This window comes from Pan troglodytes, chromosome 8, assembly GCF_028858775.2.
Source record: "Pan troglodytes isolate AG18354 chromosome 8, NHGRI_mPanTro3-v2.0_pri, whole genome shotgun sequence".
Taxonomy (NCBI): domain Eukaryota; kingdom Metazoa; phylum Chordata; class Mammalia; order Primates; family Hominidae; genus Pan; species Pan troglodytes.
The window spans coordinates 59222544-59247818 of NC_072406.2; the positions used below are offsets into that span (position 1 = coordinate 59222544).

General features: G+C 47.1%; 1 protein-coding gene and 1 pseudogene across 1 annotated transcript; one reads left to right on the plus strand and one right to left on the minus strand.

The window, feature by feature from the left end:
- Nucleotides 1-13313: 13313 nt before the first annotated feature.
- LOC107972147 (procathepsin L-like) lies at nt 13314-21293 on the minus strand (annotated as a pseudogene).
- Nucleotides 15843-17512, plus strand: LOC450549 (proline/serine-rich coiled-coil protein 1-like). The gene is made up of 2 exons (XM_054660110.1): nt 15843-15877; nt 15978-17512. Exon 2 carries the CDS (start codon nt 16016-16018, stop codon nt 16946-16948), a length of 933 nt encoding a protein of 310 aa, XP_054516085.1. The 5' UTR covers nt 15843-15877; nt 15978-16015; the 3' UTR covers nt 16949-17512.
- Nucleotides 21294-25275: the final 3982 nt, after the last annotated feature.

Genomic DNA, 25275 nt, shown 5'->3' on the forward strand with positions numbered 1-25275 from the left:
ACCTCTGGGGCAGCTCCCCGACATTCTCTGAAGTCTGTCCACTACCTTTTCTGTTACAGTTGCCCTTGTCAGGGGGAGCAGTGGGCTTTGTCCTGTTTACCTAAGCCCTCATGTGTGTGCTGCAGCCTGGCTTGGGACACATTTGGTCCCCATGTGAAGACCGAGACTGCGGCTTTCTGCGCTTGGAGCCCAAAAGGACAGGTGGGGCCTGAGGGATGGATGCCCCTGTCCCAGGACAAGGAACTTCCCCCAGGAGAGCTGCTCATGGCCCCGTTTAACTCCCAACTCCCATGGAGGGGCTGATAGGGGCTCCCTGCAGGCTAAGGCTCTGAGCACAGGGACACCTGGGGCCCCACATACCAGCCCCATGAGAAATAGGGCCAAAGAGCCTCATTACCCCTGTGAGTGGCTGGTCACCCACACTTCAGGGCCTCATCCTGCGCTGATCTGCACCTGACATGCTGAGTCTTTCTTGGGCTTCATCCCCTGGAGTCATCCCCTATTCCTGGCTCCCATGCTGGAGTCATCCCCTATTCCTGGCTCCCATGCTGGTGGCCCTGCCTTCTCCCCCAGACACCCAAGGACTCTCCAGGCCATACCTCAGTGACAGCAGCTTTGCCATCCCACTGGCCTCAATCCCAGAAAAACTTCAAGAGAGCAAGGCCCAGGATTTTAAAAGGGCTAAGACTAATGTTACAGAAAATGGGCTGTGAGATGAGGAATTTTCACAAGTGTTCTCCAATTTATACAGAGAATGAAACAGAAATTGTGGAATTGAAAGTTGCAAAAAACAATATTAAGAAATAGTGGTTTAAGCGGATGATGCTTTCATGGATTCAGGGAAATGGCTGCTATCCACAGAGTGTGCAGAGGAAGTGCCTGGTCCTGGTGGGTAGCATGGCTGTGGCTCATCCAAGAGAATGAGACAGGGCTGGGCAAGCCTTATATGTGGAATTCACCAGAGTGAAGCTTGGCTAGTGATGCCAGGGAAGGACCACGATGGTGAGGTGTTGACTACCCATCTCTGCTACCATCAACCCTGATTCAAAGCATTTGCTGAAGAACCAGAGCAGACTGACAGCGAGATTTTGGGCCCCAGGGCCAGTCATCCCTACAAAATGACGTATTTCTCCAAGAACAGACGAGGAGTCACCATTTTCCCACACCACAGACCATATCTTAATAGAACAACTTTTCAAAAAGTTTTAATTTTATTTTAAAGTCCCAGGACACATGTGCAGAATGTACAGTTTCATTACATAGGTATACATGGGCCATGGTGGTTTGTTGCACCTATCAACCCCATCATCTAGGTTTTAAGCCCTGCATGCATTAGGTATTTGTCCTAATGCTCTCCCTCCCCTTGCCCCCGACCCCCTGACAGGTCCCAGTGTGTGATGTTCCCCTCCCTGTGTCTATGTCTTCTCATTGAATAGAACAACTTTTAAAAATGTGCAGCTGGAGCAGCTTTGAAGGGAATTGGTAAGCAGTGAGTGGAGAGTGATGTGTTTCAGGGAGGATTTGGACTGTCTGACTTGCAGGTGACCCTCTTGTCCCACAGAGGCAGTCTGTCAGTAACTCATCGGGAAGCCCAGGTAGTCTTCCTCAGGCATTTCCATCATTCCTGGGATGGCAGAGATAAAAAGGGACTGGAAGAGATGGGGGCAGAGAACAGCCCTCACTACAGCACAGAGCCTCACCTCTCCACACAGTCTCTGTCTCCTCTCCTCCTCTGCCCACACAGTGACTCCCAGCCTCTAAGATTCCTGCTTTCAGCAATGCCCCTGATAGCACACCAATTGTCTGAGGAGTTCTCAAACACCAACTCTTCACTGCCCAATAGCACAATGAAGAAATTGAGGAAAATGTGTATGTCCCTGAATGTTGCTAATGGTCTTAGGGCAAACTGCTGCTTACTCTGCATTATGTACTTCTTAGTTAATTGAGGTTAGGATGTCATTTTTACTGAAATGATGTTAATAGTGTTTGTAAAATGAATGATGTGCAACCCCATGAAAAACTCCGTGCTTTTTGAAGGAGTAAAGGAAGCAAGGAGGAGTGATAAAAATTTTGATTGTTGAAGTGGCATGGGGGCAGGTTGAACTTGTCCAAGACTGCTTCCCTGCAGGCCAGCCTCCTTCAATGCTTCATGAATGCTCTCCATCGCTGGGAGTAAGGTCATCAAAGCCGAGTTCTAGTAGAAGAGACAGTCTAGAGGTCTAGAATGTCTTATACACACACACTTAGAGACACCTGTTCTAGTAGTCCACAATTATGCCTCCACTCCTTAGGTCTTGAAGCGAAATCATATTCATTCATTCATTCTACAAGTATCTACTCAAGACGTGATATTTGTCAGGTGAGTGATGAGCACAATGGTTGATAGGCAGAGCAAACAATAATAAAAAAATGAGTAATAAAGGGTAATGAAGGCCGGGCACGGTGGCTCATGCTTGTAATCCCAGCACTTTGGGAGGCGGAGCATGTGGATCACCTGAGGTCAGGAGTTGGGGACCAGTCTGGCCAACATGGTGAAACCCTGTCTTTACTAAACATACAAAAATTAGCCGGGTGAGGTGGCCTCTGCTGAGCTCTCTTTTGTGTTTTAATGTAAGGTTAAGGAGCTCCTGGGCCTTTGGGGATTCTCAGCCAAACCAGGTCCCATCCATGGCTTTCTCCCCTCTCTGCACGGGCAGACAGATAACCTGCTGCTGCACACAGGACACACAGAGCTCACCCCTGCTCACTCAGGCTCACCTCCTAGGATGCCTCCTAGGCAGGCAGAAGTCGAGGCTGGCTAGCCACACTCACATTCTGGGACCAGGGACCTGCACCTGCCCTTGCTACACTCAACTGTCTCTCGGGCTGTCACCACTGCCCTCAGAAGAGCTCATACTGCTGGGGAGCCCAACTGTTTCTCAGGATCTTACCAAGAGGTGGCAAGAGAGTTTCCCCTACTTACCTGCCCACTGCGAATAAAACTTTATTTACTTTTTACTGAGGTAAAACAGATTTAACATAAACTACCATTTTAATCATTTTTGAGTACAGGGTTTATTGGTGTTAAGTTTATTCACATTGTTTTCTCACCATCACCGCCAATTCATCTCAAGAACTTTCTAATCATCTCAATATCAGACTCTGAACCCATTAAACACCCAGCTCCCTGCTCCCCTTTTTCCAAGTCCCTTAATTTGAAGTGCAATGAGGAGACTATTTTTGAAATTAGAATGTTCACTTTTTGTTGACTTTCTCCATGAAAACCTTCCCTTGATTTAGTCAGAAGTCCCCACACCCTGGTTTCTGGGACAGATTCCTCCCAGGCCTCAGGAGACTGTGCCCCATCTGCTGATGATGCCATAATGGGACCCCAACAGGAAAACCAGGATGTCTAATGTGCAAGGGCAGGGTTTTCAGGGGAGAGGAGGGAGTTTCCCGAGAATTCTGGAAGCATGTCTGGAACTAGAGCCTTGCGTGGGAAGTGCAGCATTTTTCCATCAGCAAAGCACTGATAGAAAAAATGGGGAGACACCTTCTGAGGGGGCATCACAGGCAGGGGAGAGGAGAGGCAGACAAGCACTGGCTGCACTTATACTCAGGCCACTGAGCAGCGGAAACAGTCCAGAGTGTGTGGTACCACTTTCCCATTGGGATGTTGTGCCTTTTCTTACCAATTTTTGAGAACTTTTGGAATATTATGGATAATATTAAGGATAATAATCCCTGCCACAGTTCTGGGCTGCTCCCTGTGGCCAGAGAAGGTGGCCTTGAAGGTGTTGGGCAAAGACCACCTGCCCAGCTCTCCAGGCTTGCTAATGCGGGGGAAGGAGATGCAGCCCAAGGATCCTGAAGCTCTTGCATCAAGTAGCTATTCTCCACCCAGAGCTGCCGGCCACAGGTCCAGCAAAAGAAAACTGTCAGGACCACCACTGCTGCTGCCACCAACCCCTCCCTGGCAATGGAGGTGAATAGAGACGACCTGCCCCCACCTGCTAAGCTTCCCTGCCTATCTCCTAAGGGATTCCTGGGCAACATGGATAAGAACATAAGTAGAACATCAGAATCCAGGAGACTAAAACAACTGCTTGGGAAGATAACGAAGACATGGCAGGGCAGGCACGGTGGCTCACACCCATAATCCCAGCACTTTGGGAAACTGAGGTGGGCAGATCATGAGGTCGAGAGATCGAGACCATCCTGGCCAACACGGTGAAACCCCGTCTTTACTGAAAATACAAAAATTAGCCAGGCATGGTGGCTTATGCCTATAGTCCCAGCTACTCAGGAGGCTGAGGCAGGAGAATGGCTTGAACTCGGGAGGCAGAGGCTGCAGTGAACGGAGATCGCACCACTGCACTCTAGCCTGGCGACACAGCGAGATTCCTTCTCAAAAAAGAAGACATGGCAAACTGCAGTGCCCCCCAGCCTGCCCCTGCTGTCTCCACACCTGCTGAGACTCCCTGCCCCGGCCACCTACACTTCAGAGATCCCACCTCTGACTTGGCCCACATGGCTGCTGGGCCCCTCACCCTGCCTGTCCCTCCACCTTCGCCCACACCAAGAATTGAGTAAAAATTGATATCCATAATTCCTAACTGTCTCGTGGCTCTTCCTGGGGACCTTGACCCCCATTTTGGGGGTTCCACCTAATGAGAAAGGAGGCTGCCCTCATTCAGTTGCAGCTTCAGCACCTCTGACCTCTCACCCCTGCCCCATACCTCCTAGCCCCGCATCTTTCTCCTTTCAGCCTCCCTTCAGAAGGGAGCCTCCTACACCCATATGTGTGTTTTCCTCTCCTCCTCTTTCCTCCCCAACTCCTCTTCCAGCACCTTCCACCGGGATCCCTGCTATCACTCATCAGCAGATGAATTCCACAGCAGCCATTTCCACCATCACAGCAAGGGCATCTGCCCACCTGGCCTTGCAGCCTCCTTGAGCCCTCAGCTGTTTGCTACGGACATGACTTCCACTACTAACGCTGTGGTTTTCAAATCTTCACCAAGCTCCAGAGTGAGCACCCTCTTAATTTCCCAAATTCAGTGCACAGTAGAGGCACCCTGGAAAGACATCAGCCTACATCTGCCTGGCTACATTCATATTCTCCAGGCCCACCCCTCAGCCCACACTTGGGGCCCCCGATGGGCAGCAATGAAAAGCCTCTGTCCCCAGTGCCCCTGTTTTTCCAAGCCTTCCCATCAGGGCTCCTCCAGGCACCTCCAGTTTCTGGAGCAGCGCCTCTGCAACATCCTCCTCCAGAACAGATGGTGCGATGGGGGATGGCACCACAACTGCTGCAACTGAACACAATTAGGGTCCCCATTCAGAAAGAGCACCCAAATCCCACCTGGTACACACAGGTGCTATGATGGGGAACAAATAAGAAGCAAATCTCCCTCCACATATGGTCCCCATGAATGGACATTGCTCCTGGAGGAAGGGGCTCAGTCCATTGAAGTTAAATTTAAGCTGCTCTCTCCTTATAAAAGCCAGAGGCCCCAAACCTCAAAGTGTGTGTGTGTGTGTGTGTTTGTGTGTGTGTGTGTGTGTGTGTTGGAGGAGGATGTGGGGCTGATGAGCCCAATCAGAACCACAGTGTATTTGAGGCACTCCCCTGTGGACAGAAGAAGAAGCCAGCATGTGTCATCATCAGCTGTGCCCTCCCTGGCTTGGCTGTTCATCTGGCTGACCAAAGCCCCCAGCCAGGTCTCTATTCTTTGAACTGGCAGGCTGCCCGCTGCTATTTCCAGGTGCCCCTCTTCCCCTTGCCTGTTTACTTTGATGGGCCCTTCTCTCTCCTGATTGTGCATTAAAACCTTATTTTTGTTGCTCTGCCTCTGCTCATGTGTCTATATATTTTATAATATATATCTTACATATTTTAAATTTTATTAAATATTACATATATTAATTATATGTAACCTTCAAAGTAGATATAAAGAATGTAGGCATATAGATATCTTGCAACCATAAAATCTAAAGAAACTTGCAGATCAACAAACGTAGGGACCTCATAAAATTCAAATGACAATTTTAATATAATGGAACAAAGGCAGAACAGTCACTCTCCTCCGCCTTGAGGAAGTGGCGCCCCCTGCCCACATGCAGACTCTCCTGAGATCCGCCTGTTGGTGGCGTGCTTTGCAGCTTTGCAGTAACTGGATGCTTCCACCACTTGTCCCTATGTAAGTTACACAGAGGCTTCCTTTGTACATCCTGTAATGAAGCCTTTTGGCCTTCACTTGGTGAGAACACAATATTTCATATTAACTCCCTAAGCATTCTTTTTTAAAAAATATTTCTCTACAACAAAGAAAATGTCATTCCCTGGCACCAAAGAAATGTTAAATAGATAAAAATATGGAAGCTCTCTGTTAAGTCGATCATCCAAATGAACCAAAATATGTTGATCTTGATCGGTCACTCCACATCTCCAGCAATATGACCCTGTAGGCACCTGATCTCCTCCATTAACACTTTATTTACAAAATCAGACTTCAGGCCAAAGCTGGCTATGGTTTGCTGACCCCTGTTCTAGTAGAAGAGACATTCAACAACTAATTATACAAATAACAACCACTAAGTTCTATCAAGTAAAAGTACTCAATGCTTAAAACCCTCTAAGAGTAGAGATTGAACCTATGCAGGGAGATCAGATTGCCCTGAGGGAGTGGGTCTTAGATTAAACGTAGTTAATTAGTCAGGTGAGGGCAAGACTACTCCAGATGGAGGAAACCACCTGGGGAAAGGATTGGGGCAGAAGGCAGCCTGGCAAACCCAGTCTGAAAGAGGCTTATGGAGCGGGAGCAGGAAGAGTGAGGGCCAGCGCCTGTGAGCTCAGGCTGAGAACAGCAGGGAGGCCAGCCCCTCTGAGGTCCTGTGGGTCTTGTGAGGGAATTAGGTCCCTATTTAAACACAGAGGCTGCGGCACAAGAGGTACATGCTCAAGGCTGCACAGCCTGCACAAGATGGAGTTGGAAGCCTCCTCTGTTCACCTCCAGACCCACCTTCTGTATCCTCTTTGTGTTCATTTTGGTTCTAGGCTTGCCCAGTGTCTTTACAAGTTTCCCTCCATGCAATTCCAAAATCTTCCAACAAAACAAAAAGGAAAGGAAATTTTGTCTGCACCTAGGCTATCCTATAGTGGAGGAACTAGAGGACTGGAGAGAGCTGTGTTCCTGCTTCTCCTTTCCTCTCTGATGCCCCCTCATATGGAGTCTTAGCAAAGCTTTCTCTGTCCTTGATGTCAAAGGAGCCTTCAGAATATCGCCTGGGCTCCTCCTCCTGTGTTACCATGCCTTCTGGGTCTCGCCCTGCCTGCCTCTGGACTCTGTCCTCACTGCCTCACTTCCACGCTCCGCTTGGGGACACTTGCATAGCTTGCTGCCCCGTGAATGCTCCATGTCCCCTTTTCAGTTCCACGTTGTTCCTCTGCTGGCAGAGCATGTGCCTCGCCCGGCCCCTTTGTCTGGACACCTTCTTTTCTTTAAGAATCCACCCAGGAATGGCTCCTGATGCTTCCAGGTCTGCAGGAAGCCATCCCCGGCCCCTTCCTCACCCAGCCTGAGCACTGTGCTCCCCTGCAGTGTCCACACAGTTCCCGGTGTGAATGACTGACATCCCAAACTACTGTTCACGTCGGCCTGCTGCACCGCACCCTGAGCTTGTGAGCTCTATGACAGCAAAGGGCTTATGTGAAGGGCGTTTGGCACGTTCCACGTGAAGTTTAACCCATTTACCTTGTTAATTCCATTTGTTCCCACCTCTTAGGTACCTGCATATTTCTATCCTTCAGATTTCCTAGCACTGGGCCTTATAGCAGCATTTCTTAAAATGGGGTTCCCAGTCCAACAGCATCAGCATCACATGGGAATTTGCTAGAAATGCAACTTCTGGAGTCCTCCTTGGACCCCTGGGATCTAAAACTCTGGGGTTAGGTGCAGCGATCTGTGCTTTCATAACCCCTCCAGCTGACACTGAGGCCGGCTAACGTTTGAGAACCACGGCCTCCCAGGAAGTCACTGCTCATGAAATTGTTGATTCCCTGAGGACAGTAACTGGTTATTTTCAATCTGAAAAAGAAAAACAGTAACTGAGGAAATGACAAAGAAAATTTTTACTTTAGAAAAAGAATTTTCCGACTTGATATTTCAAATACGTGACTTCCAAAGAAGGCCTAGCTTTGTACATTTAAAAACAAGGTTGATTCTGCCTGGCTCAGTCTACCCCACGTGTGGTTTTGCTGAAGGGCAGGTGTTTGGAAGAGATAACCTTACCAGGTGCCCTCCACTGCTCAGATTCTCTGCTTCTAGGATATTCTATGTAGCATAAAATAAATATAAGCTAGAGAGGAGGGCATGGTTGCTAGGGGAGTAAAAAGATGGTTTCTGTTTTGCAGGATGAAAGTATTCATGGATGGATGGTGGTGTTGGTTGCATAAAAATGTGAATGTATTTAATGCCACCAATCTGTGCAGTTCAAGATGGTTAAAATGATCAATTTTATGTTATTTATGTTTTACCACATTTTGAAAATAAAAATAAAAAGATAAAGCTGGCACCTAAAAATGTCCACGTAACAATAAATCTGGCAGAGTGAAGTACAGGACTACCCATTGTATTTAGAGCAGCCCAGCAAAGCAGAGACCCCTAGAGAAATGGGGGATAAGAAAAGCGAAAGATTGTTATTTCCAAAATAACCACCTACAAAGTACAAAGTGGTCTTCCTAATGGGAAGAAGTGATTGTTCCTTGGCTCATTTTCTTTTTTTTCCTTTTTTTTTTTTTTAGTTTTCAGGGTTTTTGTTCAGTTTGAATTCATATGTGGGAGGATGTCATAGTGTTTGCAGGCCTTTGGATTCTTGAGAACTTAATCAGGCCAAGCTGTTCATGAGGAGTGGGGTGCTCAAATTCATTCTTCCAACAAGGGGCTGTTGGGTACCACTATGGTGCCAGCCCCATGCTGGCCACAGGGATGAAATGCCCAGTGAGGGCCACATCCTGTGTCACCTACCAGGCCACGGGCTGAGCTCCACAGCTGCCTGAGAAATTTGCTTTCAGGGGTAATTTGTAGAGATTGTAGCTGAGCTTTGGGTGACAACCTGAGGTGCGGTCAGACTTTATCATCACAACCAAAAGTCACATGCTGATGAGAGGCTCCAAACAACACCTGGAGCCCATGACCCAGCAAATTCCAGATGTTGAGTTGGGACAGGGAACAGGCTTGTCTGCTCCAGATGAATGCCCTGGCCAGAAAGAGTAAACCAGGGAGGCACTGTTGAAAGAGAGTGTTAAGGAGCAGTGAGCCCCCTTCCACCTCCACCAGGAAACGTCCCCAGGACAGACAGCTGCTGACCTCTTTCTGGACGCGCTGGGCCTCAGAAGATTGCTGGTTCCTGCCTACTTGCTCCCAAGGCATATTCTTGACCAGAAAGGAGGGAAGAAGTGCATAGGCATAGGGAGGAGGGGCAGGGAAGAAGTCACAGGAATGCCCACAGCAGAAGTCTGTGGAGATGCTGGGCTATCCCTGGTGGCAACACTCTTGGGGCTGGCACTGGGTGAGGATGGCCTCCAAAGCACCCTATGCTGTGACTCCAGCCCCCAGGATCCTCCTCAGGGTACAGAGAAGGAGCTCAGGTGAGCTCTGGGTGGATGATACTGTCTTTTCCCATTGAAATCACAGAATTTTACAACTAAAGAGAACTTCCAGATGATTTGAGTCAACCGCACTCTTTTGGGGCCTGGAAGCAGAGATGAAAAGATTTAGACAAAATTACACAGTTCAATGATTAACAATTCAGACTAAGTGTCAGGCCATCTGACCACAACTGAGGCCCCCCGATACTACTCTACTAAGTGTATTATACTGTGGTGTGTATGTAGGTGTGTGTGCACATGTGTGTGAATGTGTGTCAGGACTACATGTATATACATGCGTATTGTGTAAGGGTGTGAGTATGTGTGTATTTGGGCATCTGTACATAAGTGTATGTGTATAGGTGTGTTGTGTGCATACATGCTCATATGTGTAATGAGTTAGTGTGCATGTACCTATGTGTGTATTGAGCATGCGTGTAATTCTATGTGTTTGTGGGTACACATATATGTGTATTTGTGTGTGCTTAGTGAGCGCTTCGCTGGCCATAATGGCTTGTTTTTCTGGCCAAGAGACTTGATTCTCCCTGATTCAGCAGTGAGTGTGCATTTCCCAGGGTCAGGGTGACTAACCAGGACATCCGGAGAACTTTCTTCTTCTCTGCCCCACCCATCCTGCCTACTCCATTCTCGGGTGTCAGAGGCTGAGGCTCTGGCCCCAGTGTGAGCCCCACAGGAGGTCTTCAGAGCCCTCAGGTTGCCTCACAGCCAGCCTCCATGAGCATCTTTCTATTTTCCAAGAGGGTGAGCCAGGGCTGCTCCTGTCAATGACAAGATGCTGTGACCTGGATTCACGTGCAAGGAGAAACCAGGCACTGGGGGCTGAGCATCCAGCTGCTGCTGGGCTGGGAGTCAGCAACCTCTGTGCTTCCAGGGCTCACCCTCCCTGGCCATGGGCAGTGCCCCTTGGCTTTGCGGCAATTTGAGGCAATGAAAGTTTTTATTTCCTCTGGCTGTATTTTCTAGACATATTTTAACGTAGCTATAATCATACAAAATGTTGAATTTTTTGTCCTGCTTTTAAAAATATTTTAATTAGGTTAGATTATAACAAAGGCGGGTGGATCACCTGAGGTTGGGAGTTCAAGACCAGCCTGACTAACATGGAGAAACCCCATCTCTACTAAAAATACAAAATTAGCTGGGCATGGTGGCACATGCCTGTAATCCCAGTTACTCGGGAGGCTGAGGCAGGAGAATCGTTTGAACCTGGAAGGCAGAGGTTGCAGTGAGCTGAGATCGTGCCGTTGCACACCAGCCTGGGCAACAAGAGCCAAACTCCATCTCAAAAAAGTAAATAAATAAATTAAAATGACTAATAAATACTTACTGAAAGTATAAGTATAAAAAACTTTAATTATGTTAATTATGAGATTTTAAAACTGTATTACTGGAGAAAAGAGACCAAATCTCCTCATAGTACTTTTTTTGTTAATTTATTTAATAATAAAGATGAACATAAACACCTGTGCAATTCAGTGTTTAAAGTTTGCCAAGGTATATATATATATTTTTCCCAACGTTGATGCTGTGAGAAGCCCAAGCCATGGAGAGGCCCCAGGCAGGTACTCTGGTCAACAGCCCAAGCTAAATGCCCAGCCAACACCAGCATCTGCAATCAGCCCTGTGCGTGAGGCTTTGCAGATGTCTAGTCTCGTCAAGCCCTGCAGATGTCTAGTCCCGTCAAGCCCTACAGATGTCTCCAGCACAGATAGAGCCTACAGATGTCTCCCCGTGAAACCACACAGCCAAGTCCAGGCAGAAAATGTGAAAGATGTTTCTACCAAGCCACTGAGTTTCTGGGTGGTTTGTTTTACAGTAATAGAGGAGAACCAGAATGGCCTGTTCCTACACTCTCCAGTGGTCCCCTATGTTCAAACACTCCACTTAGCAAGCTTCATCACCCAACACCTGGACCTAATCACGCTGCAGGGTCTCTCACTGCAGTCATTTCTCAGGGTTACTGACATGCTAGTCTCTGCTAAGATGCGCACCTCTTCACCTTCCCTTAGTGACTGGCTGCTCTGGTTGATATTGTCTTTCCCTTCCTCCTGGAAACCCTCCCTCATTACCTCCCTTTCCCTAACAGTTCCAGCTCCTTGAGGTCAGGGCCTGTCTCTTCCACCATGGTGATAACCTGCATATGTTGGGTGCTGCATAAATTCTAACTGTATCAAATCTAGGACCCAACCTGCACAGTTAAGGGATTTACCTTGGGAATCTTCCCAATCTTCTTGCTAACATGGGCTACTTTTATTATAAAATTTCACAGTTGCCATTTTTGTCATTTTATGTCAAAAAGATGGTTTTAGCAACGACTAGGGAAGGGCACGTAAGAGTCCAGCATGGCACATGATCCAGTTCAGATGAACTTAAATGGAGCCTGCTGGAGGCTTTGTGGGATGAGGCCCCATTGTCCTCCTAGTTTTCTTCCTGAAAGATTATGGAGTCTATTCACTAAACGCTTTTAACTATCTTTTATATGTTTTTTCAGTGGGAACATGACACTTTTGAAAAAACACAGATGATGAAACTATGTGCTCTTTTAGCCAATACAATGTGGGAAGTTTTTCTGTTGGTTAAAATAATTCAGGTGCTTACAGGTAGCTTGGTGTGAATGTGGCCACAGACTCTCAGTTTGGGTCCTCTTATCTGTCTTCCACCTTCCAAGGCCAGCACACCATTCCTGAAGCCCAGCCTCACACCCTGGAGTTTATTCCTCATCCCTTGAGGACCCAAAGACAAACAGCCTTGCCAACGCACTAGTGCCTTGTCTCACCTCAACTGCAAAGTGGCCATGGGGTCTTCACCAGCAGCTGGGGAAGATGCTCCAGAAACTGGCCCTGATAGCTTTGCCCTGTAACTTGGCTGGGTTGCAAACATTGTGGGTGAGATAAACATGATCTCTAAGGCTCTTTTTCAGTATTGAAATTACATGTATGTCTGATCACTTTAAAGAAAAATGTGAATTTTTTTCTTTATTAAAACAATTTTCCTTTGTGCTTATAGATCATTTGTCATATTTTGCTTCAATCAAGACTTGGGTCAGACACAACCACTGGGCAGCTGACATGAGATCTGCACATTTGTTACCAGAAGAGCCAGAAGGCCACCCACTGTTCCTCCTAGTGAACCACTGGTAGAGCAGGTATGGCTTAGAGCCCAGTTTCATGCTTGACTACTGATATGGTTTGGCTGTGTTCCACCTAAATCTCATCTTGAGTTTTAACTCCCACAATTCCCACATGCTGTGGGAGGGACCTGATAGGAGGTAATTGAATCATGGGGGCAGGTCTTTCCCATGCTGTTCTCATAATAGTGAATAAGTCTCACGAGATCTGATGGTTTTATAAGGGGAAACCCCTTTCGCTTGACTCTCATTGTCTTCTCTTTTCTGCTGCCATGTGAGACATGCCTTTCACCTTCTGTCATGATTGTGAGGCCTCCCCAACCACGTGGAACTGTGAGTCTATTAAATCTCTTTCTTTTATAAATTGCCCAGTCTTGGGTATGTCTTTATCAGCAGCATGAAAACAGACTAATACAACTACACAAAAAAGTCAGTGCATCAAAACAGAAAGAAGCCCCACCAGTACATTTGAAATTAGTTTATTTAAACAGGTAAAATTGTATATATCCTTTTAAAATGAAAATACAAAGTAAGTGAATCAATAATACAAACATGTTTATAGCAGTAATTAAAATACAGGTAACATTTACCAGTGTGAAAATATCAGAATTCCAATCACACTTGGATCTTCAATGATTGAAGTGTGCATTCCACACAGCAGGGGCTGGTAGATTGAAGATAAATTCCTCCTTTGGATGTGCCATCCTCAGTCAAGTTCTTCCTCATCACCATCCATCAGCTCACACAGTGGGGTAGCTGGCTGCTGTGGCAATTCCACAGTTGTTCCTCCGGTCTTTGGCCATCTTTATGTAGCCATCCATGCCCCAGTTTTTACCCCAGCTGAAAGGAGAGCAGGTTTTCCATTTCAGAGGAAGGATAAAGCACATTGGGTTATTAACTTAAACAGTGTGCCAGAAGCCACAGTGTGCCAGAAGCCACAGGCTTAACATAAAGAATCAGGAGATGCTGATGTTCCTGTTCATCCCTTGTAAATTCTTGAGTCAAAACCTGCATATCGCTTCAATCCCAGACCCAAAACTGTGACCTTTCACAGAACTGCAAAATCAGAAACAGAAAAAGGATAGGATGTCTTTCCAGCCAGATATACTTCAGAATTAAGAAAATGTTCAGAATTCAGACATGCAATGGGACAAATATCATATTAATATCCCCAGCATGCTCGTGACAGTATCTTGACGTTACAATCAATCACTAATATTCTGTGTTCTGCCTAAGGGGGAAAAAGACTTCTGGGATTTCAGAAATGTGATCAAGGGCTTGTGGTATGTAAATACTGATTGCAAAAAAGGATTCCCTTTTGAATTTCAACTATAAGTCTTTCTGGCAATTTATACCTGTTCTTCACCAGCCAATATTTACTGTTATCTGAGTCTGCTCCTTCATAGCTGTAGCCAACCACCAGCATAGCATGATCCAGGCCTTCAGGGTCACAGCATAGCTCAAAATAAATTCCTGAGAGAATAAAATGAAGGCTGGGTGGGAAGTTCCCAAGGACACCTGACAGTAACCCACCCTGTCACCCACAGGGAGGGAGGCATCTCTAAAATCAGTGAAATGACACACAGTCCAGATCAGGCTTAACAAGATCTATTGTTATCAAGGCTAGGGAATTAGGCTCTCATCCACAACTAGCAGAAATAGAAATTAGCATAAGTCCCTCATAAAAATCTTTCCTACAGGCATAAAAGACCACTCATTTTAAGCTTGTAATTCTACTCTAGAATATCAATCTTAAAAATAGCACAGAACACCAAAATCCTTGACTCAAAAGGCTCTTTTCAGATTTAATCACAGAAGTAAAAATCTTTGGAAAAATTCTAAGAATACAACAATTAGAGAATATTTAAGTAAATTAAACTATACTATAAATAACATAGCTATTTATAAAAAGTTATGAAGTACAGGTATTCATGGAGATACGCTCAATGTAATATCAAATAGAAGCATTGGGTATGATTATTGCATGTATAGAGTCCATCATGCTGGTGTGTCATGGTGGTTTACTTTTTTTCTGCAATAATTTCTATGAAGAAAGATGCTTACCTTTTTTATAGAACTGGAAGGAGACATGGCTTTCATCAATAGCAACAGAGATGGGCCCCACAGTTGCCACTGCCTTCGCCAGGTCCTTCTCCCGTGAAGGGATGTCCACAAAGCCAGTGTCATTAGCAGCAGAATACTTGGGATTGTACCTACAGGTTTTAACCTTTTAAAGGTGAAGAGGGAGGCGACTTGATTACTACCATCCTTCTCCTGGGGAATGTGAGTCAGAACCACAACACTCAGCAGTTTGCAGCATAGAATTTCCAAGTCAACACTGTTACAAATCATCCAAGGCAGTGAAATGTTATTATTAATAGTTAATTTGAAACTGAAAATTAGCTCAGTTCTCTTCAGCGCGACCCCTAGGTTTACTTTCCGTAAGACATTTTTCACAATGGAGACATCTGTATTATATGTAGAATGGTTTGTATATTCTCCATGTCACATAGAAGCAAGAACAGCTGCATGTTAACCATGTAATCACAGAACTGTGTGAAGGCTATAATTTATAATGACAACACTGTCACTTTGCAGATACAGATTACACCATCTAAAATGTGAATTCTGAAAAGTGTCTGTTATCTCTGAAAGTGTCCCAGTAAAACAAAGCAGGAATGGCAGCAAGAAAAGGAGCTCCATTTACCTTTCCTTCATATGGATAGGATGCCTCAGAGTCCAGGCCTCTGTTCTCCTGAACATACCGGAAGGGATTATCCATGAAGCCACCACTGCAGCCCTCATTGCCTTGAGGCTCAGAGCAGTCTACCAGATTCTGCTCATTCAGTGAGATAAGTTTGCCTGTTTTCCAGAACATCTACCCTTCCAGAGCACCAGTTGCACCAAAAGCCCAACAAGAGCCACACTGACCCTGAAAAGAGAATAAAAAAGCTGATATCCACACACACACACACACACACACACACACACAGAGCAAGACTTTTAACAACATGAGTATTTAGCTCATGTAGCTAAATACTCCTTTAAAAAGTGAACTGCGGCGTGGAAGATAAGGTGGCGCGGGAAGTGGACACAGGGTGGGCTGGAGCATGACCCCCGACCCTGGCTTGCACCCTGAATCTAGCTGCGAGCCTTGGGCAGAATGGATACCTGAGGAAAGGTATGGTTTCTCTCCAGCTCAGATCTAACTGGACTCTCGCTCCTGCTGGCTGGACATGGAGGATTTGGAGGAAGATATAAGGTTTATTGTGGATGAGATCTTGGACTTTGGGGGGCTGTCACCATCTGACAGCCGTGAGGAGGAAGACATAACAGTGTTGGTGACTCCAGAGAAACCATTTCGACAGGGCCTCTCCCACCGAAGTGACCCAAATGCAGTGGCACCTGCCCCCCAGGGTGTGAGGCTCAGCCTAGGCCCCCTCAGCCCAGAGAAGCTGGAGGAGATCCTCGATGAGGCCAACCGGCTGGCCGCTCAGCTGGAGCAGTGTGCCCTGCAGGATCGGGAGAGTGCAGGCGAGGGCCTGGGGCCTCGCCGAGTGAAGCCCAGTCCTCGGCGGGAGACCTTTGTGCTGAAGGACAGTCCTGTCCGAGACCTGCTGCCCACTGTGAACTCTTTGACGCGGAGCACCCCCTCCCCAAGCAGCCTGACGCCTCGACTCCGGAGCAATGATAGGAAGGGGTCGGTCAGGGCTCTCCGGGCTACATCTGGAAAGAGGCCCTCCAACATGAAGAGGGAGTCACCCAATTGCAATCTGTTCCCTGCATCCAAAAGCCCAGCATCTTCTCCTCTTACCCGATTGACTCCCCCAGTCCGGGGGAGAGCCGGGCCCAGTGGGAGAGCAGCGGCCAGTGAGGAGACCAGAGCAGCCAAGTTGCGGGCCTGCCAGCCAAATTTCACTCACCAGCTGGAGTGTGTCACCTGGCAGAGGTGCCCTACCTCCGGATTCTCTGTCAACTCGAAAAGGGCTTCCAAGACCAAGCACTGCAGGACACAGAGTGTGGGAAAGTGGACACAAGGTTCCTGTTTCCCAGCGAGTAAATCTTCCTGTCATGGGTGCCACTCGCAGCAATCTGCAACCCCCCAGGAAAGTGGCAGTCCCAGGACCTGCCAGGTAAAGAGATCAGGACAGCAAGCAAGACTTCAGTAGCAAACCACTACGGTCAGTACCTGGACTCGCCTCTACCCAGCAGACCCTGACTCCAGCAGACTCTGGCCCAGGGACAGGAGGAAGAGATGCCACCAGGGCTGGTCTCCCAGGAGTAGAGACCATGGGAAATGGGGTGGATTAGGATTGAGCTGGAGAAGACTTAAACTCTCTGGGTTGAAAGAAGATTAGGGGAAAAGAGGTCACCTTCCAGCAATGAAATGAAACAAATAGAAGATGAGAAGTACAGGCAAGTGGTTTGTCTTTATCCACCCCCACTGTTGTGGTCAGCCCCAGAGAATTTTATCTTCTTCCTTGGCATTGGTTCACTGGACATTTCCATGTGAGCGGCCTCCGTAGCTAACCTCCCCGCCCTCTGAGGAGCCATCTTCCTGAATCGCATTCTCTACTGGACTCTGGCCTGCTTGGAGAGGTGGCAGCAGGCACCTGGTCTTCAGAAATTGTTTCCTGTGAATTCTGTGACTCCTAATAGGCCAGTTTGTGATAAGCTTACTCTATGAGTCTTCATTTTTCTAAAATAAAGTGAATGTATTTAAAAAAAAAAAAGTGAACTGCATGTTGCTGCACAGTCTACCATAGCACAAATGTCAATTGCTTCTTGGCTTTCCTGGGGTGATGGGAGGTCTGAACCTAACACAGTCTCACCTGATCCTTCACAGGAGTCACGTAGCCTTTCTCTCTCCAGTCCACAGATGTGGGGATCTCAAGAAGCAGGCGTTCCTGGAACTGTTTCCCCTTCCTGTGCTTCTGGTATTGAAAACCATTCATCACCTGCCTGAATTCTTCAGTGGTCTTCAAAGAAAAGTAAATAAAATGTTAAGAAGCAAGAGATTAATTTGGTAAAGAACTGAGGAGGGGAAGCACAGAGCTGGGCAGCCCACAGCATAGTTACCATGTCTCCAAAGGCGTTCATGGCCATTGTGAAGCTGTGTTTCCCTTGGCTGTATTCCTGATTGTGCTGCTCAGTCATCTTCATGTTCTTCTCTCATACTGCTCTCCTCCATCCTTCTTCATTCTAAAGGCAAACATGTAACTGATGCTCTTCATTTCTTTTTTTTTTTTTTGAGACGGAGTCTCGCTCTGTCGCCCAGGCTGGAGTGCAGTGGCACGATCTCAGCTCACTGCAAGCTCTGCCTCCCGGGTTCATGCCATTCTCCTGCCCCAGTCTCCTGAGTAGCTGGAACTACAGGTGCCTGCCACCATGCTAACTTTTTGTATTTTTTTTTTAGTAGAGACGGGGTTTCACCGTGTTAGCCAGGATGGTCTCAATCTCCTGACTTTGTGATCCGCCTGCCTCGGCCTCCCAAAGTGCTGGTATTACAGGCGTGAGCCACCGTGCCCCGCCAATGCTATTTATTTCTAATTAAAACCCAACATATGCTAACCAAGTGAATCTTCAGACAGAGATGTAAGAGTAACCATGGCCAGGGAAGGCTTGACACTTCTAGGAGATGTTCTCCAAGCTGAGACACAAGGGTGTATGCCCATATCGTGCTCATAATCAGTGCTATTAAGTTATTGCGTTAGGTTATTGGTAGGAGCCAGCCTCTAGAAGCCACTCTCTGGCCATATGATCCCAATAGCAATGCCCATCTCTCTGGGGTTCCCCTGGACAGTTTCAGATGCCACCAACCATGTCATATAATCTCTTGTGCTTTGCCTTCCACTTGGTCCATTGTGCGTCTAAACTGTGGTCACATGTTAGAGCAGCTGAGGCAATTCCCAGGCAAAAGGCAGCCAGGAGGAGTGAAGGATTCATGTTTCAAAAATCTAGGAAGGGAAAAGAAATGAGGATCTGATTAGACTGATCCTAAAAAGCCATTTTACTACGCCCTGAGAAACTAGGGCCACCATGGTAGAATAAAAATATTTAAATTATTCTTCCAAGCATTTACCTAAGGACTGTGGAAGAGGCCAAGGATGTGGCTGGAGAAAAACAGGGCAAGTGGAGGTATTGGATGGACCCACCAAAATGAAAAGCAGCCTGTCCAGAGCTGTAGGAGTTGAAACAGTTTTCTGGGATGATGATGACAGGCTATGAAAAGGACAGGAAGTTACCTGATGGGCGAGAAGCTTAAGGCAACAACCAGGAAACTAGGAAACCGTTGGCCCAGGTTTTGTACCAATTGTGCTGAGGTCATCCAGGCAAAACCTCAAGAATGAAGACATCTAATTTCAAGAAGGGACAAAGGGATCCCCAATAATTGGGAAGTCACATCACACCTTGTTCTTGGCTAATACACAGCAGAAGGTGAAGTATGTTTTCCAAATGCCCCTTGTAATGAAACAGTTCTTGAATGTCTTCCCAGGACAAACTGGGAAGGAGAGCACCTATCTACCGCCGTTCCCGCAGTCCTGCAGTCCTGCAGGTGGGCCAGTCCTGCCAACACTCCAACTCCCCTCACAGAGCATAAACTGAATCAGGTGGCCGAACCACCGGAAGCCAGAGTCCCCAGTGTCCGCGCCCACACAGGGGTAGGCAGCTTCCCAGGCTTTGGGCTGGGGACCCAGGCCAGGTCCCCTGGCTCTTGCTCCCGCCCTCCGCTCATGCTCACTGTGGCCCCAGGACGTGGGCGATGTTGCAGGGAGCAAGGGGCGCCTCTGCCTGATTTGCCGGGGTCGAGCCTCCCTGTCCCACCCCCACCAGCCCTGGGAATACTGCGGCCTGGCACTCCGGAAAATCCCTCACTCACAGAGCTGAAGGACTTGCTGGGTCCCTGGTGGCCCCTGTCCAATCTTAGCCCACTGGGGTCTCAGCTGCTGTAGCCACAGGTGGACAGGCACAGTGGGCAGGTGCTGGGTCCAGGAGTCTCCTGTCGCCTAAGGCCGCCCGAAAACAGCTAATTGACCTCTAAAGCCCCTAGACCCCCCTGCCCCCTTGCCGCCCAGGCAGGCCCGCCCCCACCGCTTGCCCGCTCTGCGATTGGCTGCGCCAGCCGCTGGGCGGGGCCTTCCGGCGTGCTGACTGCTGGCATGTGGAGCAGCTCAGTCCCCTTGCCTCAGTGGAACCGGGGGAGGGGAGCTGGGGGCTACGAAGAGAAGGGTCGGAGGTCTCCCTGGAGGGTTCGGATCAACTAAGTACCCTATTTAATGCCCTGGGCGGGTGGTTTATGAAAAGAAATTTACAGGAGCCCTGTGTGCATTTTCAGCCTAACCCTGCTTTTCCCTTAGGCCTAGAATTTTTGATTAAAATCTCCTGCAGGGCAGAGAGCCAGAGGACTCTAATCCAGTGGTTCCTGTTTAGTCCACAGCAAAGGTGCGGCCGGTTGGAAGAACGCACAGCCTGCAAGCAGAAGCCTTATCTCCCAATTAAGGGTGTAGAAGAATCTGGGCGTGTTGCTGGTGGCTCATGCCTGTAATCCCAGCACTTTGGGAGGCTGAGGCAGGCAGATCACTTGAGCCCAGTAGTTCGAGAACAGCGTGGGCACCCTGGCGAAACCCCTTCTCTACTAAAAATACAAAAATTAGCCGAGTGTGGTGGCCCGCGCCTGTGGTCGCAGCTAGTCGGGAGGCTGAGGCACCAGCATCGCCCAGCCCGGAAGGTTGAGGCTATAGTGAGCCGAGATCGCACCACTGCACTCCAGCCTGGGCGAGAGGAGACTCTGTCTCAAAGACAAAAAAAACAACTGGTAGGAAAACGCACCCTCAAAACACATGATGAGATGGTTGAGACCAGACCCTAGGAGGGTGGGGACTGGCTGGGTGGGTATCCAGAGACCATGGGCGTTTCATAATGCATTGTTTCCCGTCTCCTCCACTCAGCGACTCTTCTTCCCCTGAAGTCTTGCATTAAGTAAGTGAATGAATCAATCATCAAGTTAATGAAGCTCTGACTTTGTACTTGTCCTTTGCTTGGTACAGTTGGGCACTGCCTTAGAAACAATCTCCAGGTAATTTTCCCAACTGCTTTTGTGAGGCCCAGTTTTCCATTTTAAAATCTAAGATTACCTCAGTAATCTTGCTTTTACAGCAAATGGGCATGGAGCCTGACAGATATATTTAAACTAAGTTACGGACAAGCTGCCTGGTGCATTAGGTAGCATAGGAGCTAACCTTGTGGGACATCTCCCTATATTCGTAATATTCACCCCTACATCTATAATCAATAAATGCTTGTTTGCAGGCCATAGAAACTCTTCCTGAGATCTGACCTGTGTCTTCTGCTATCTGCCTGATTTCTCCCCATAGAACAGGAAAACACTGTGTAGGAGATATTGTGAATAGAAATATGAATATAGGCCGAGCGTGGTGGCTCACACCTGTAATCCCAGCACTTTGGGAGGCCAAGGCGGGTGGATCACCTGAGGTCAGGAGTTTGAGACCAGCCTGGCCAACATGGCGAAACCCTGTCTCTACTAAAAATACAAAAATTAGCCACACACGGTGGCAGGCGCCTGTAATCCCAGCTACTCAGGAGGCTGAGGTAGGAGAATTGCTAGAACCCAGGGAGGCAGAAGTTGCAGTGAGTGAGATGGCACCACTGCACTCCAGCCTGGGCAATAGAGTGAGACTCTGTCTCAAAAAAAAAAAAAAAATTATAAAAATTAGCCAGGCATGGTGGTGGGCGCCTGTAATCCCAGCTACTCAGGAGCCTGAGGCAGGGACAACGGCTCAAACCTGGGAGGCAGAGGTTGCTGTGAACCGAGATCGCACCACTGCACTCCAGCCTGAGAGACATAGCGAGACTCCATCTCAAAAAAAAAAAAAAAAAAAAAAAAAAAAAAAAGAATATAAATAGAAAATACAGTGATTCAAATAAGCAATTGTTAGTTCCTCAGATCAGAACTGTGAGTTCTATACTAGACTCTTACATGTTATTTCTTCTGGTATCTTAGCAATGATTCTGAATAAAGATCAGACTCCTTAGTCAGCAGGTGGGACAGTTCTCAATAACAGAAGCTGGGTTCTCAGGGGATCCCGTGGATATGAGGATGAAGGTTAGAAGCACTTGGGACCATACCTGCAGGTCTGATTTGAGGACAATGAGACCAAGACAGGAAGGCAGCAGCTGCTGAGGGGCTGGGGGTGGGAGAAGGGAGGAAACAGGACACAGGAAAATAAGTATAAACCACCAGACTGCAGTCAGTGATCAACAAAAGTTCCCAAGTTTATATTGAGAAGATTTCCCTGGTTTGGGGTTTTGAAGAGATTATATAAGGGATTCGGGTTGCTTGATTTTTTTCATTCTTTTTCTTTTAACTTGGTCTCAATTTTTTTGTAAAAAAAAACAAAAAAAAAGAATGTCTTATGTGCGCCTTTAGAACTGGTGAATGAATGAACCTCCCTTTTTAAATAACTGAGATTGTCACTGAAGCACTGTCATCCGATTTAGGCTTAAAAATCTGACACTGAATTTATCCTAGATGATAAAGTGCAAGTCTCTTGTCTCCTAGAAATGATCAGGCAAGGAAACACCCAGGAGGCCCAGGGCAAAATGCCCTCCTGGAAGCTGGTGGGGTAGGAAGATGCTGAGGCCCAGTATGGTCCCTGGAGCATGCATTCTGTGTGGTGACAGAAATTGTTTGCTTGACCATACATTAGTCAGGCTTCTGAACCTTCTGCTAAACCCATCTGTGCACTTTTTGTAAAATTTAGTTTTAGCAAATTACCCTGCTAAGTCAGTTTAGCTGGCAGGAATCCCTGTCCGCCATATACTGATCAGGGTCCTCATCCCCCACCATCCCTCAGCTGATGTCAGATAACCTTGGCCTGTGCTCAGCGAGAATCTCGTTAGGTCAGTTTAGCCAGAATCCTCCCTTACCCTTGATGTTCCCTCGTAGTCATTTCCCATCTGCTAACCCCATCCTCCTCCTTGAGTATAATTACCACTTCCTTGTGCTGGATTCAGAGTTGAGCACAATTGCTCTCTCCCACTGTAAGAACTACTTGCAGTGCTCCTAGACCTACATATGTGAACCTGTTTCTTTAACAGTGACTCACCTGTCTTTTTCTCCTTTCAACTTGACACTAGCTGAGGCTTATCCGCATCAAAGTGGAGGGACTGGCCCCAGGGGATCCTCAGGGCTTCACCTTGATGGCCTGCAGGCTCACATTCCACTTTTTCTGGTGGCTTCTGGCTCCGAGTCCAGTTTGCCAAACAAGTGATGGAGGTTGGAAGGAGGGATGAGGTGACAGAGGTGAAGGAGGGTAAATTCTTTTCTAAGCCCTACTTGCCTGACATGCATTTAGGTTTTTAGAAAGGAACCTGACCCCACCCTTTATTTTCTATCTCCCACTTCCATGACCAGCCTTACCTGTAAAAATGGGGCATAGAAGAGCCCTCATCTCCTAGGGCAGTGGTTTTGAGCAGGGGGTCACTGAACAGTAGCACCTTCATCTCTTGGGACCTTTTTAGGAAATTCTGGACTTGGGGTGGTTGATCATGCCTGTAATTCCAGCACTTTGGGAGGCCGAGGCTGGCAGAACACGAGGTCAAGAGATCAAGACCATCCTGGTCAACATGGTGAAATCCCGTCTCTACTAAAAATACAAAAATTAGCTGGGCATGGTGGTGTGTGCCTGTAGTCCCAGCTAATGGGGGGCTGAGGCAGGGGAATCACTTGAACCTGGGAGGCGGAGGTTGCAGTGAACCAAGATCATGCCATTGCACTCCAACCTGGGTGACAGAGCAAGACTCTGTCTCAAAAAAAAAAAAAAAAATTAATTCCTGGAAATGGATTAGCTTGCTGACAAGAGTTATTCCATTGTGTGTTTCTACCTGCAATACCTGAGGATGCCCATTTTCTCACGATTTATAAACTAACTCATTTTATACATGTAATTTTCATACATTTGGGGGTATTGTTCTAACTTCATTATTATTACTTCAAGGTGTTATTATTTCCCCATCATCATCATTGTCATTATCATAACTAGTTGGTGCTGACAGTAGTCACCCTGCATTGAGAACTCATGCTCCAGGCCCTTTCCACATAGACTTGATTTAATTCCATTCACTCCTCACAACAATCGTCTGAAAGAAAGAATCACTAAGCCATTGTATAATTGAAACACAAGAGGCGAGTGACTTGTGTGCCCTTGGGCAGGTAATTTAAACACTCTGTGCCCCCAAGTTCCAATAGATAAATGTAAATAATAATATCTTTCTTACCTAATACATGGGGTCAACAGTTAAAGTACTGTACATTTGTGAGGTATTTCATGGCACCTGTGAATTGCTCATGTGATGACATAGTGTGCTTCCAGTGTCAGTGTGCTGGGAAGGAGACAGAATAGGAAGAAGACTGAAAAGATGCCGAGTCTAGTGCAGGGTATCCTGGGGAAAACACCTCCTGTTTGTCCAACAGCGATTGGCCACACATTGAAGACACACTACCTGCCTGTGAACTGGGGTGACCCTGTTGAAATCTTGTGGAAAGCTTGAGATGCTCCTTAGAGGGTGTTTATCCCTCGAGCTGGCACAAATGCGGTTTGTTGTTCAGTTTTTCCTTCTACTCTGCCTCTATCTGGTACAAAATGGAATTGAAGAGGATATAAACCAGCAAGGAACAATCTGAAATCAGAATGGTGACAATGGGAGAAAGTAATCTTGGTTCAACCCAATGTTCACCTGAAGTCTCTTTATTAAAGACTACTAACAGGAACAAAATTGCATAATAATCTTCCTATGATAATTTCAAGTTCCAGAATTTCTCTATGGAACTTTCAAATTTCACCTCTGTTAACTCATGGAATTTTCCCTAGAATCTGCAAATTACCGAAGTCTTTGGAGGTTTGATGATCACTCACTGGTCAGCGGTACTACAAAAGGATTCTGGGGAGTTTGACTCAGTGGTCAGCAAAGGCTCTTCCGAATCTTCAGTCTGATTCTGAGATTCCCCGGGGAGAACTGGAGCCTTTCTTAACAGCTCTTGATTGGAAAGACCACCTGCTTCATCCTCTATTGCAACAGAAATAGCCATTGTGAAGCTCCATGGGGAGGCACAATGAGTTTTTTCTAGCATGTGTGACTCAGGTCATTTTGTTCCGTGGTTTCCAGTTGTGAGGACTTGGCAAGGTCACACCCTCCCCTGAGCCTCAGTTTCATCAGTCAGAAAATGAGGATAACAATTCTACTTGCCTCATAGGATTGTTGTGAAGATTAAATGAGACATGTAAACATTTGCTTATAGTAATTTCACACCACTTTATTGTGGAATCAAAGACAGAATTCTTACAGAGGTCTTGGTTAGTTAAGAAAACATCCATTCAAAGATTTGATTCACAGGACACCCTCACTGTCTTTCTTTTTTTTTTTTTTTTTTTTTTTTTTGAGACAGGGTCTCGCTTTGTTGCCCAGGCTGGAATGC

Coding starts and splice junctions, on each gene's coding strand:
- LOC450549 (XM_054660110.1), top strand. CDS start 16,016: ATGGAGGATTTGGAGGAAGATATAAGGTTTATTGTGGATGAGATCTTG.